Below are 14,762 nucleotides of genomic sequence, written 5' to 3'. Positions count from 1 at the left end.
CAGAATTCGAGGACCTTATAAAGTAACTCGGACTTCAGCTTCATTCTTTATATGGTCATTTAACTCCTCTGGGTTCTTGCAAAATTTTTACAATGTACAGTAGTGGGCATTTTATTCCAGACATAATAAGACAACATCTGGACATAGACTTTTGAACTATGCCTACCTGCTCCATGCGTTCCAATATGGAGGATGTTGCCACAGTGGCTGGTGCTTCTTCTATAATCTTCTGGTGCCGACGTTGTATGGAACAGTCACGGCCAAACAAAGGGATAGCATTCCCATACTGATCAGCAAGAATCTGAACTTCCAAATGCCTGGCATGCTGAGCAAGCTTCATTACAAACACTGGAGATCCTGGGACTTCAGACTGTACCTAGGGGAAACAACATTTTATATTAAACATAAGTAGAAACGACAGTGAACGAATATATTTTAAAATCTTGTAACATAACTTATCCCTCAATTGTAGTTTCACCACAGAGCAGAATAGTGGCTAGAAGTTGTCTAACAGAAAACTGGAGACTAAATAATTTCCTCCTGTCAGCAAGGATGTGGAGTCATCTAACCTTGAAGGCCCTCCTTAGGAGGCAGCTTGCACCACCCCATTTCTCCTGTTAGCACCACCTAAAACAGAACCAACTATTAACCATGAAAGTGGTGAGAGGGTGTAGCGTAGTGGCCAGAGCTGCCGACTTAGGAGCTAGGGAATCAGGCTTTAGCCTCGGTGTCGGCTCAACATTCTGTGATTCTGGGCAAATCACGTAACCTCCCCGCGCCTAAACGAATGTGTTCTTTTTTTGGTTTGTTTGTTTTTTTACTGTTTGAAATTTCATGTATTTTATTTAGCATTAAGGTCCAACTGACAAACGAATGTGTTCTTAACTGGTACCAATGAAAAGTACTGAAGTTGATGAGTAAGTGCCGGTGCTGAGCAACAGAAACCACCAGCTCAAATTAAGCACTGTCCTCTGGGCATCCAAAGAAAATTGCACACAGAATAAACTTTAAACTATATGTACACTGTACTCCTCAACTAATAATTAATTGTATTATGTATATTATTCATTTACTTTAGATTTGCTGATAGAACAGGTTATGTTACTGATATTTGTAGGGCCTGCATATCACCCAGCAGGGTATCTTGCAGCCTTTGAAGGGTGGAGTACAGTCCAATCTAGTGTGTAGTGGTTGAGCTAGGTATTTAGTTTCTACCCAATTTCAAAAAAAGGAAATGGCGGCTCTGTAGCGGTTAGGAAGTTCAGTCCAGGCTTTGGGGAGAGGTAGGAGAAGAGTTGGCAGATGTGGGGGATGCAACAGGAAGGCAGACAGAGCGGAGGTGTCTGGTGGAGAGTAGAGTGGGATGGAGTTGTTGAGTTAAGCTAGACTTTGGTTGTGAAGTGCTTTGTACATGTGGGAAAGGTGTTTGTGGACTGGGAGCAAGTGGAGGTATTTCAGGTTTTTATATATGTGGCTGTTTTATAGTAAGTCTAGCCGCTGTGTTCTGTATTACTGTGTGCCTATTGGGGAGTTGGGTTGTACTGCCGATGGAGTTGCCATAGTCCAGCCTGCTGGTGATGAGGGCTTGTGCGACAGATCCTTAATGTCCAGAGGAGCCACTAAGTCTTTCATGAGTATTTTCATGGTGTAGAAGCAAGTGGAAGTGAGCGAGTTTATTTTATTGGGGATGAAGATTCACGACACCCAGGTTTCCAGCACCACTGAACAGGTCCTAGCTAAGTCGGCCACAAGCCATGTAACCAGAGAGCGGTATCTTTGTCGAAGAGGATCACTTCTGTTTTGTTGATGTTGAGCTGGACGCAGTTTCTTTTCACCCAGTCTGCTACCAATGACGTCCGCAGAAGAACTTTGCTTGGGTGGTGACCCTATCTTCTGATAGGGAGAGGATGAACTGACTGTTTTCTGTGTGAGAGATGATGGTGAATCCATGGGAGCAGATGATGCAGATGAGGTCGGACATGTAAATGTTGCAGAGTGGGGCTCAGAGAGGAGTCTTGTGGGATGCCCCAGTTTAGGCTGGAGGGGCTCAGATGAATAGAGGGTTATGATGACCATTTGAGCAAGTCTTGAGAGGAAAGAGCTGGCTTTAAAGAAGTGCTGAGCCACAAATTCCAGCCTTGAGGAAGATTGGATGAGCATGGGGTGGGAGACCGTGTCGAATGCTGCCAAAAAATCAAACAGGAGGAGGGCTTGATATCTCCTTTGTCCTTTATTAGCCATATGTCATTGGTTGGGGTAATGAGGGCAGACTCTGAGCTGTGGTTGTGTCTGAATTCTGTTTGGGAAAGGCCTAGGAGGATGTTTGCATTGAGGTAATTGGTCAGTCAGTGTTGATGAGCTTCTCCAGGACCATGGCTGCGTAGGAGAAGAGGGAGATGGTCCTCTAGCTGGCCACGGTCATAGGGTCCACAGAAGGTTTTTTGAGAAGTGATAGGATAGTGGCGTGTTTCCAGGAGTCTGGGTAAGCAACCATGGATAGTGAGGCATTAAGGATGGGGGTAAGGGTTGCACAAAAGGGAGGAGTCCTTCGGTGAAGATGTAAAGCACACAGGGGTCCGAAGGGGCACATGGGTGGATGGAGCGTATGTTGGTAGCACTTTCCGATCTGGTGATGGGTGGCGAGCGGGTCAGTGTGGTATCAGAGGTGTTTCTGATGGTAGAGTACAGGGCTGCACAAGTGGAGGAGTTCCTCTGTGGGGTGAAGTTATTGTAGATGCTGTTAATTTTATTCATTAAGTTGTTTTCCTGTGATGGGGGGATAGTCATGGAGCTGGCACACAGGAATGAGAATTCCTACATGACGGCGCAGAGCTCCTGGGTAGTATAGGAGTTATATTAGATCTGTTCTGTGAGAGCTTGTCACTTGGTAGATTTGAGGCACTGGTGGTAGGTTCGGAGGGCCAACTTGTAGTTGCCTGTCAGTATTGATGTGGGAGTGGCACCACAATTGTTTTAGCCGCTTGCAGCAATACTTAAAGAGCTTGATGCCCTTTGTGTGCCAGCTGGCTCGTGGCTTGATCAGGGTGTGGGGGGGGGGGGTTCTCAGGTGATCCAGGGAGGTAATCCACTTCTTGAGGTTCATGATGGTGGGGGAGAGTCAGGATTGGAAGTTGGAAATCGAGGTATCCTTGCAGATTTTTTTCAGTTGACGTTGGGCAGTCTGGGTGCCAGTGATTCTGGGCTGGCTACGCAGGTGTAGTTCGAAGTGTACATCCAAGTGAGCAGGATTGGCTTATTCACAGTGATGATAGGAAAGTTGATTAAGATGGGGTTTAGGATGTGTCCAGCCACGTGGGGGCATCATTTACTTGTTGAGCCAGTCATTGAATGCTGCACTCCACAATAAAGGAGGAAGAGATGGGGGTCAGATAGACTCTCTAGGTGGAAGTTGAGGTCCCAAAGTAGGATGAAGTATCTGGATGAGAGGGTAGATGGGGTCAGCAAGTGTGGATTTGGATCTGGGGGTTATGTTATGTTATTAATATTTCTAAAGCGCAGCGGCTACCAGAAGGTGTCCGGTTGCTGACTAGTACCCTCTGAGCGCAGATTATTATGGAGATACTACATGTTAAAAGGCCAGGTTTATAATCCCTTCCTAAATGCCATGAGGTCAGTGGCAGTTCAAAGATGGAAAGCAAGTTCATTCCAGGCCCTTGTGGCACAGGGTGGTAGAGTAGTGCTCCTCCAAAGGTCGTGGAGCTGACTGGGCCAATTTCGAAGTCCATGTGTTGTAGCTGGTACGAAGCGAGACCTCTGCTATGTCCACAGCCCGGCTGAGTGGTATCAGGTTTCGGTGAGAAAGATAAGTCGTGCAGGATGTTCCATATGTCCATGGTGAACTTGGTAAGAGAGCAGGTATTGAGAAGAAAACCGGTACAGGTGGGTTCTGTATTGTACGTGAAGTCGGGGGGGGGGGGGCTTGGAGTGGCTGCGCGTGCAGTGTCCTGAGGTGGTGGAGAGCATTGAGTGAGGGTCGGCCCAGGAGAGGAGACCGGCAGAGCAGGAGAATACACATTCTTTCGGTGTGCAGGAGGCCCGGGAGCAGGGATGGGGTCAGCCATCCAGTACTGAGGGCACAAAGAGCTTCATCCAAGAAGTGTCTCAGGCTGTGGTGGATGCTTGTAAGACCATGGGTTTTGGCTCTAGGAGTGGACGGCACACCAGGTGCAAGCGTGAGGCACGCCCACAGCACTCCTCTGCTGCAGCTGCCAATAAAAGGCTTTTGGTAGTGGTGAGGACAGAGCTAGGAAAGCAAGCAGCGCTGGAACAAAAGTTTAGAAAGAAGGTGGTGTACCAGAATAGGGGCTGCCCACAGAAGTGGGGGAAGGTTGGGGGTAGTTGGGGAATCTATTTTGGCTATTAGAACTGCCAGGGTAGGGTCAGGTGGAGGTGCTGGACCTATGAAACGCTGTTTTAAGCATCTGGTGATGATGTATCTCTCTCTTATGCTTTGCATTCAACTAGAATGTCCTGAATTTATCAATGATATGCGGCTGAGCACCTTACTAATTGTGTAGACAGTATGCTTATTTTGGTTCTTGCTTTCATTCTGTGATGTGCAACAAAATGAACAAAAAGAAGAAATGTGGGAAGCAGTAAGAGCTGGAAAGCAGAATGAGGCACAGTGGGAGAAGAGCAGGAAAAGCGAGGGAAGAGCACAGAAGTGTTGAAAAGACAGAAAAGTAGCAAAAGAGACAGAAGGGGCAAAAAAAAAAAGACAGGCATGTTAACTGTTACCGGTCAAATCGCCACACATGATAGGAGTAGGTTGTGCAGACTAGGGTGGAAGACTCAATCCTTCTGCTTTGAGCGATGGGGGTCATCTACCAACACTAGATCGGTCAACTGACCCTGCGACTGGTTCCACTGACTTGCTAAGCATTCTTGAAGGGGACGCATGTGAAGTCTTGCATGGGGAACAATTACAATGTAAGACTCCATTATTCCTAGCAGTTGCATGAATACTCTTGCTGGTAATGACTGGTTGGGCTGGTAATGATTGGTTGGGCTGAAACTGAGTTAGAAGGAACTGAAAACTGTGAATCCTGGCTGTATTGGGAGAGGCTAGAGCTTTTTGAGCATCTATTGTGGCTCCCAGATAGATTTGTATGTTGGAAGATTGTAGATGAGACTTCAACGCATTTACTGTAAACTCTAGTTGGTGAAGTAAGTGAATGGTGGGTTGAGTGTGTTGGAGACACATTTGGTAAGTGCTGGTTTCGATGAGCCAGTCGTCCAGGTATGGGAAAGCGTGGCTGTGCTGTCTTCTCAGATGGGCTAAGACTACTGCCAGGCATTTGGCAAATACCCTGGGAGCAGTGGTGACTCCAAACGGTACTACTTTGAATTAGTAATGATGACCCGCTATCATGAATCTGAGATATTTGCGATGACCGGGCTGAATTGGAATGTGGAAATATGAGTCTTTTAGGTCGAGTAGACATAAAATCGCCCTGCTGTAGTAGTGGGAACATTTGTTGAAGTGTCACCATGCGGAAATGCTCTGAAAGTATGTAGAGGTTTAGTTCTCTGAGGTCTCGAATAGGTGTCAAGGAGCAGTACTTTTTGGGAGCTAGAAAATACGGGGAGTACACGCATGTTCCTTGATAATGTAACGGTACAGGCTGTATGGACAGGAGAGATTGCGCCTCTTGCTGAAGTAGGTATACATTTTCTGGTGACAATTTGTGATGACGTGGTTGGAATCTTTAGAGGATTGTTGGTAAGCTCAGGGCTATAACCATGTTGGATAATTCTTAACACCCATTTGTCTGTGGTAAAAGATTTCCAAATGAGGAGGAATTGCAGAAGACGTCCCCCAACAGGTGTTAAATGATCGGGGGGAAGTTTAGGCAAGTCACTGCTTGTTGGGGGAGGGTGAATTAAGTGGTGTGGAACCTTTGCCCCGAACTTTGCTGTTGATGCCTCTGCATTCTCCTCTAAAGAAGCCTCTTGTAGAGGAAGATTGATTGTTGCCTTTGTACGAGGCAGTAGTATTATCTGTGGATAGGGTTTTTGACCCTCCACGGTAGAAGGAGCGACGAAAGGAGCCACGATTAGAAAGACTGTAGAGCTCCCATAGACCTGGCTACTTCTGTATCTTTTTTCATTTTTTCCAATGACTTATCTACTTTGGGCCCGAAGAGATATTCCTAGGCGAAAGGAGTATTTAAAACAGACTGCTGGACTTCAGGTTTAAAACTAGAAATCCTCAACCACGCATGTCTCCTTAAACACACTAGTGTTGATCTCTCTAGCTGCGGTGTCTGCAGCATCTAAAGTACATCTTATTGAGGAATTGGAAATAAGCTTCCCTTCCTGGAATAAATCTTGGGCTTTTGTTTTGTGCTCATATGGGAGGTATTGGAGCAATTGTTCCATTTCGCCCCAGTGTGTCCTATCATACCTGGCTAGTAGGGTGTGGGTGTTGGCAATGCGCCAATGATTTGCTGCTTGGGCGGCTACTCTTTTACGAGAGGCGTCTAATAGTTTTCACTCTTTGTCTGGAGGGGGAGCATCCCCTGTAGTTTGTGATTTGGCCTGTTTAGCCCCTTCGATGCTCATGACGAGCTCAGCTCGTCATGCAGTACACTAGTCGTGTGCTCATGACGAGCTGAGCTCGTCATGAACAATGGTATTCAAAGGTTCTCAGCACAGGAGGGGAATTGCTGCAGCACTGATGGTGTTAAGGGCATTAGAGACAACCAAGGAGTCTAGTGGTAACTGCCTTTTAATAAAGACAGGATCAGAGGGAGCAGGCTTATGTTTTTTTATCTATTCTGGGAGTGAGAATACGAGCATGCACCGGATCTCTAAAAATATCATCTGCAAGTCTCATCATACTTTTAAGCATAGGTAGAGTCTGGCTAGCCCTTTGTATGCTACTAAGTGTTTCAAATAAGAAATCTTCCTCTAGAGATTCTTTGTGTAACTGTACTCCATGATGTTCTGCAGCTCTAGCAAGTAACTCTAGATATCCTACATTATCGTCAGGCGGGGAAGGCTTCACATGTTAAAGATCTGGGTCGTTATCTGTGAGTGAATCAGTGTTGTAATCTTTCCAGGGATCTATTGGTAAAATATTGTCTCCCCCATAATCATCATCATCATGTGGTGGTGGTGGAGAGTTTGTTGGTATTATTAGTAAATGCTCCAAAGTTGGAGAAGATGGTGCAGGGGAAAGTGGTGGAGGAGGAGAGGGGTAGTAACTATATTCTTCCTCTTCAAAGTAATATGATAAAGGGTGTCCTCTGACTCAGCTTTGCGTTTGAGGCGATTTAATAACGACACGTCCTGTATCTGGATTTATATAAAGTTCCTTTTGTTTTGGGTCTGATTTGGATGTTGGAGCATCTAAAATCAGATCCTGTAGCTTCGGAGGAGCAAACAAGGGTCGGACGGCTGCTACCATCACAGATAGGGCCAGAGAGTACCTTAGGTTTTTGGGCAGCAGTAACAGTGCCGGTGAGGAGGCGTCCGAGGTAACGCGCCGGAGAGAGCTCAGGTGAGAGCGCAGTATGACAGAAGACCTACAAATTGACCTACAAATTGAAAACAACAATAAATCAAGAGGAAATAGAGAAGAACATAATGGAGAAAATGGCAGAGAAAATGGACCCTCCTCCCAAAGGTAAACAGGATGTAGGGAACAGTAAAAAAAAAATAAGGGGGAGGCCAGGAGGAGTGAATTTGGTCAAAGAAAATGCAGCGGGAGGAGCAGGGGGTTCATCATCTATCGCCAAACATTTTCCTGTCCTCAAGGTGCGGTCTATATCTACCTTCACCTCTACTGACTTAAGGTCACCTGCTGGGGGTAACTCAGATAACATTGATAACCCAAAGCTGCCTAGCCAGATTAATTTAGAGCAAGGGGCCACACAATTGAATGACCCAATCTTGCAGGTAGCTATGGATGATACTGGTGAGGGGATCATCGCGAGTAAGCCAGCACAGGCTCAGGAACCTACTAGTTGTGCTTATGACATCGCCATGGCTGCCCTTGACAACGAAGGTGTAGAAAAGATTCCCCGGGTGGATAGAGGGGCGGAGTCTCATAGCCCCTATGCAGTTATTTGTTTAACACTGCCTTCTTGCACTGTTCTTGTTTTTAACTAGGAGGAGGCCAGATCCCTATTAAAATTACTTTTTCTAGTCCTCTATCCTTTTTTAATTCACCACTTTTTATAATTTTTTGCACTGCACTTTTTCCCATCGTCTTGATATCACTTGGTCTAAGAAGTGTTTGTGGGCAGTGACCCTATTATGGTACAAGGCAAGATCATGGTCTCAATGATCAAGAGACTTTATTGCCTTGGTTGGATGACCAAATGATAACATTGATCATCACAAGTTTTTGATGGGAATCCTACTAATACCTCTTGGGTTCTATTCACAAATTACCGTAGACATAGTGTTTGATAAATATTGTCCCACTTGTTGTAACTCGCTGTTGGTCATCAATGTATTGAATACCACTGATGACACCTTGAGATAATCTATGCATCTCTTTTTCTAGACCCCTAGGTTTCTTTGTTGTTTATATACTGATTAAGTGTTAACCTAGGCTCGGTCTTAAAAATTCCCTCAGACCCTTTCCCCATCGGTATGTTTTGCAAGCTAGACTGTTAGCCACCTATAAATTAGAGAAGGCTATTAATGCTAAAAAAGGCAGACGTGCAAAAAAAGGACTAGTGATCTGGGACCCCCTGACCAGATGGCTCAATACCCTGAATATACAGGAATTACAGTAAATGTACTGTGCTACTACAATGTTATTATGACTCCCTCTTTCCGTTTCCTCTTCCCTGTATCCCGCCCGCCCCCCTCCTCTTTCGGGTTCGCCCTCTCCTCTCCTTTTCCCCTCTGGCGCCCCCCTTTACCCTCTCTGCTCCCTGTCTCTGATTGTTTTCCTGTTAACACAGCTTCTGCTTTATTTTTAAAATAGAATTTTTTTCTGTCTGTTAAATTGAATCTCGTTTTATTATTAATTGGCTGATTTCCACTGCTTGTAAATATGATATGTAATGTTAATATTTTTGGACCTAGGGAGGGGGTTGGGTGGGACGATGTCTAGTGAAGAATCAATTGACTTTGCAATCGTTTGGTAAAGCTTAACCCCTCCCATGCTCATGACGGAGCCGCTCCGTCATGAGCATCGGCTGAGCTGTGCTCATGACGGAGCGGTTCCGTCATGGCCCTGCCGCCGCGCCTGCGCGGCGCCGATTTTGCGCCTGCGCGGCGCGTTCTATTAAGCGGGCGGGCCATGACGGAACCGCTCCGTCATGAGCACAGCGCAACCGCGGCTCGTGACGGAGCGGCTCCGTCACGAGCATGCGGGCCCCGCTCGGGCCGCCCCCCCCCCAGCGCTGCGGCGGAATTGCCGCCGCAGCGAAGGGGTTAAATAAAAAATAATAATAATAAATAAAACATCTCGGTGCCTGCCGTGGCCCGAAGGCGGGGGTGGAACTGAACCCTTTTGTTTTGGCCGATTTGGATTTTGGGGCAAAGGGCGTTCGGTACTCGCGGTACGTTGAACTTGTGGCACGTCTTCTTCCATCTCGGAGTCCGATTCGGAATAGATGCACATTCTTCTTGTTCTGCCTCAGCCCCTTGTGCGTTTAATTTGTGCTCGGAACCTTCACCGAAGGTGTCCAGTGTGTATTCGACGTTTTGGCTCTGCATTTTGTGACGTCAGGCCAGACGATCACGGATCACAAGCACAAATTGCACACTTTCTGCGAGTCGGTGCGCAAATACTTGGCGTGGCACAGAGGACAGAATTGGAATGGAGTCCATTCCATCGACTGCGAGGTGGACCGATGCGGTTAGGCCGAACAGCCTTCCTTAAGTTTTCCAATAAAAATAGAGGTTTTCCTCGACAGATACGATACATGGAGACCCTTTCGAAACAATACCGACGTGGGTAAAGTGGATTGCGCACCGAGGGGAACATGAACAAACAGATTCGAACCAGAACGGCCGGACCCAACACTAAATGGCAGGAGTATGCAAAGCATGTGATCTACAGCTCACATGTGTCGAACATAGGTTTTCCTTGATGAGGTAGAGCAAATGCAACAAAAATCTTTTGTTCTATCTATATAGTACAATAGTGCTCTTTTGACATCAAGTGTGTGTAGAGCCCTTTCTGCTACAGAATCTGGTTGAGGGAAAAACACAGAAACTACTTTGGAAGGAATTTGGGGTTTGTACGAAGAACCACTCTATCTTTGTGAAGTTGGAAGAAAGGTTCTTCTAAGGTTAATGCCTGTAGCTCACCAACACATCTCAATGAAGTGCAATTAAAAAGGCAACTTTCCTCCGACGTCTTCCATCGGTGCGAGGCCCAGGAACTATTTGGAAGAGCCGGCGGGCTGGGGGCGTGATCAGGGCCCCCTGCGTCCCGGCTCCATAACGCTGCACTTCTCACAGGAGGACAACGCAGCTCGGTGCTGACCAGATACAGGCTACAGCGTGCAGTGGGGTGAGTCCGGGGCGGGGAGGGGGGCGGGCTGCATGCGAGTGGGCCAACCACTACCTACACTACCAAATGCACATTGCTAACTGGAAGAGCCCCTTTGTGTGTGCCCCCCCCCCTCTTTTTCCTTTTTAACTCCCTCCCCCTCTCCTTTATCCTGACACCTCTCGGGCTCCCTGTGCCCTGGAAGGAGCTGACGGTTTGGGGGAGCCCCAACAGCATACACAGTGCCCAACAACCACCGCAAGAACTGGAGACAGCGCCTTGAGAATTGACAGCCTGCTGGACACCCTCGATTGCTGGACACTTTCCCACTGCCTGTCGCTGGTGCTTGGGCGAGGGGGTTTGAATCTCTGGCACTTCTAATTGCTGCGCTGTCTGGATATCCCACCCCGGATACAGCAGGGGCTGCATCATGTCCAACGCTAGGGGCCCCCGGACGTCACAACAAAGCAGACTAGACAAATACACCTGCCCGAAGGCGGACATGGCTGAACTTAAGGTGGTGAGTGATAAGCCACAAAGTGGTGCCGAGCAGGACCCTACTGAGCCCACAATGAAGGACTTAATGGCTGCTATCGTAGGAGTCCGCACATCTGTCGACACTCTTTCTTCAGAGGTGACACTGATTATGGCCGATCTTAGAAAATAGAGGGAGAAGGTCAAACAGTTTGAGCTCATCACCGCCAGCCTGGTTGAAGACACCTCACAACTGCAAACGGACATTGGAGAACTACAAGCATTCCGGAAGTTTACGGAGGATAAGCTGGACAATTATGAAGGGCGGCTGAGACGCAATAACATCTGCGTTCTTGGTGTACCAGAGAAATCGGAGGGTCCCACTGTAGATCTGTTCATTGAAGAACTGATCTTGACGAAGCTGCAGCCCAAAGGTCTTTCTAAATTATTTGTCATTGAGAGGGCCCACAGAGTGCCTCGGGGCCAGCCGAAGCTGGGCCCCCTCCCACCCCGCCCGATACTGGCCCGATTGCTCAATTATAGGGATAGGGACACAATCCTGCAAGCAGCGAGGGTCGCTCCTCCGATTCATCTAGACAACTTGGCAATTACTTTCTTCCCCTACTTCACCCGGGCAGTGCAAATACGGCGAAGCTCCTTTCTTGATGTCAAGCGCAGGTAGAGAGAAAAAGGTCTCAAATACGCCATGCTCTTTCCTGCGCGTCTGAGAGTTGAAATCGATGGGAAAACCCACTTCTTTGACATGCCTGAGGTGGTATCGTACTGGATAGATAACCTTCGAATATCGCCGTAACAGGACTCCACCGACCATTGAATGGTGTGACAAACTCTTATAGAAAGCCCTTTGATTACATTGGATAATCTATTTTCTCAGTTTAAAAGGACACAGACCTCCAGGGTTTGAACTTTCCTAGAACTGGACCGTCTGCCGATATATTGGGACCCAACTTATAATCTTGATGGCCTAAGTATTCTTCACGGGATACACCTACAACCTGTAATGGTAGGAGAGGGGGCTGGCAGAGCCCTAAGGCCTTCCCCCTCGATTTTTCTTTCAGTAGAATAGTTGGGCGACAGGCACTCTGCATTTAAGAAGCATGGGCAGTTCTGAGCCCAGAGTGCAGGGGAGCAGGGTGGGGGGATGTTGGGAGGGATTGTTGTTTAGTTTGTTTGATGCTTTTTTGCTTTACCTCGACAGTACAATGCATAAATGTAACCCAACTAGAGGGGACCTGTCTATTTACCAATGGGAGCGCAGCGTAACAAGGAAGTCAAAATATTGAGTTGGAACGTTAACGAATTGGGGGACAAGATCAAGAGAAGTGTTGTATTGCAGTATATTAAGAGACTGTCACCGGACATTGTACTACTCCAAGAAACCCACCTTATTGGCAATACATACAAAGCGATGCACAGATGGGGTTATTCGATGGTGGTACATGCGGGCTTTACTTCCAGCTCTAGGGGTGTAGGCATCATGCAAAATAAGTAATTTCCTCTCTCAATCACATCCACATATGTAGACGACCGAGGCAGGTACGTTGGGATCACAGGCACCTCGGAGGACCGAACTATCACCCTTATGTCTGTATAGGCACCTCCGGGGAGGCAGAGTGTAACCTTCGCTGACCTTGGAGCAGTACTGTTGACATTGCCTCACGACCACCTGGTGCTCGGAGGTGACTTCAACTCAATAATATCAGGCTCACTAGACAGACACGCCCTCGTACACACCCCCAGGCCGACAACTTTTCCGGTTTCTTGGAGGCAATGGGGCTGTCAGATGGCTGGAGAGCATACAATCCGGACAAGATCCAACACACTTTTTACTCAGGGGCACACAACAGTCTATCCCGCCTTGACTACGTAATCGTTCCGACTCTGCAAATCACAGACATTCATGAAATCCGTCATCTGGCAGGAGGCATCTCCGACCAATCACCTTTATGGGTACACATAGATGACACACGAGGGAGACGAGTTGCCCCAATAAATCCCTGGTACCTTAAGAATCCCAAAATTCGAAAGGTCCTGAACAAAACTATTGAGGATTACTTTTTGGAGAACAAACACACCGTTGAGTCCCCCAAATACTATGGGAAGCTTTCAAAACAGTGGTCCAAGGGCAGGCCCTTTCCCTGGTTGCGGGCTCCAAAGGAAATAGAGTGAAAGACGTCTTCGATATAAAACATGAGCTTTATCGTCTGGAGGGGGATGTCAACTCTGACCCCATGTCCGCAGCCCTTCACTCCCTCCATCTGCGCCAGGAGGAATACAGAGCATTAGTCACTGGCCGTGCCAAACTAATGGGGCAGGATAGGTTGGGCCGAATATATGATTGGGGGGGGACAAGGCTGGTAAAGTACTTGCCTAGCTAGATAGAAAGGAGCAGGCCAGCAGACTCGTGCCAGAACTTACAGGTACCAGCAGATCCCCTGTGACGGATCCCCAAGACATAGTCAATCATTTTGCAGCTCACTTCCAAACAGTATATATTACGGTAGCACCATACCCTGAAGCAGATTTTTCGGATCTTATCAAAGACATCTTTCTCCCAAAACTGACAGACCCAAACCAAGCATTTATGGATAGTGCCCTCACGCCCGACGAAATAGCAACAGCCATAAGAACATTACAATCGGGGAAAGCCATGGGACCAAATGGCATTCCAATTGAGCTTTACAAACTTAAACCAGATAAATTGGCCCCCTATTTAAAATCCATGTTCGAAGACAGCCTTAAGCAGGGATCGCTGCCATATGACCAGAGGATCGCCACAATCGTTACGATACACAAAGACGGAGGGCACCTCCTATCGGCCTATATCACTAATAAACGCGGAACCCAAAAATATAGCCAAAGTCCTCGCTACAAGACTGATCAAGGTGATAGGTGACTTAGCCCACCCAGATCAATCAGGATTCATGCCCAAAAGAAACACGGCTCTTAACCTGCGCAGATTGCAAAGGGTTCTGGGCAGGGTAGCAACGATACGTGAGGATGCAATTATAGTCTCCCTTGATGCCACTATGGCCTTTGATACACTGCAATGGCCATACCTTTTTGCAGTACTTGCCAAATTAGGGGTTGGGCCTAATTTTTGCCGCTGGGTGCATCTGTTATACAGCGCGCCGATGGCTCAGATAGTTGTGAACAACAGAAAATAAGAGCCTTTTACACTTAGCCGAGGGACCTGTCAGGGGTGCCCCCTTTCTCCTTTACTGTTCGCCTTGGCCCTCGAACCTCTTGCGGCATGGATCCGCAAGGATGTAATGATCCATGGCATGCGTTGATCGGAGGACTGGGAGTACCGTATATCCCTATACGCGGATGATATCCTTCTCTATCTCTCGTCCCCGAAGAGATCCCTTATAGGAGTCTATGATATATTGGATACTTTTGGCAGATGTTCCGGATTTCGCATCAATTGGCAAAAATCGCTTATGTCCTCTGGGGAAACTCCCCCCGCTACCCCGAAATTGACCGATTCCGATAGTCTCAGAAGACTTTAAATATCTAGGCATATTTATCTCTCTCAACCCATCGGTCCGGGACACCAGTAACTTGCTACCTCCATTGCAGAGGCTTAAAAGGGACATAACACACTGGAAAACGCTCCCGCTCTCGCTCTTGGGCAAAGCGACATTACTTAAAATGATGTCTCTGCCCCGTTTTCTGTATGCCCTGCAGAACTCAGCCGACCCGTCCCAAACGTATACTTTAAAGATCTAGAAGGGCTCCTGTGAGACCTTCTGTGGGGAGGGAGACCGTGTATAGCTTTAAA

The 14,762-nt window shown here is 47.4% G+C and overlaps 1 protein-coding gene across 2 annotated transcripts in view; it reads right to left on the bottom strand.

Annotated features, from left to right (window-relative positions):
* The window catches only part of ACACB (acetyl-CoA carboxylase beta), a 1,895,698-nt gene that overhangs the window by 1,660,684 nt on the left and 220,252 nt on the right, over positions 1 to 14,762 (bottom strand). For both annotated transcript variants that reach the window (XM_086943101.1, XM_086943102.1), the window contains exon 8: positions 167 to 376. In XM_086943101.1, the coding sequence (XP_086799227.1) occupies positions 167 to 376 (210 nt within the window). The remainder of the gene's footprint in view (positions 1 to 166; positions 377 to 14,762) is intronic.

The sequence above is a fragment of the Lissotriton vulgaris genome, chromosome 11 (genome assembly GCF_964263255.1).
Source record: "Lissotriton vulgaris chromosome 11, aLisVul1.2, whole genome shotgun sequence".
In the NCBI taxonomy this organism is placed as follows: domain Eukaryota; kingdom Metazoa; phylum Chordata; class Amphibia; order Caudata; family Salamandridae; genus Lissotriton; species Lissotriton vulgaris.
Note: the sequence above shows the minus strand (reverse complement) of the source record. Positions and strands in the feature narration are given on the sequence as shown.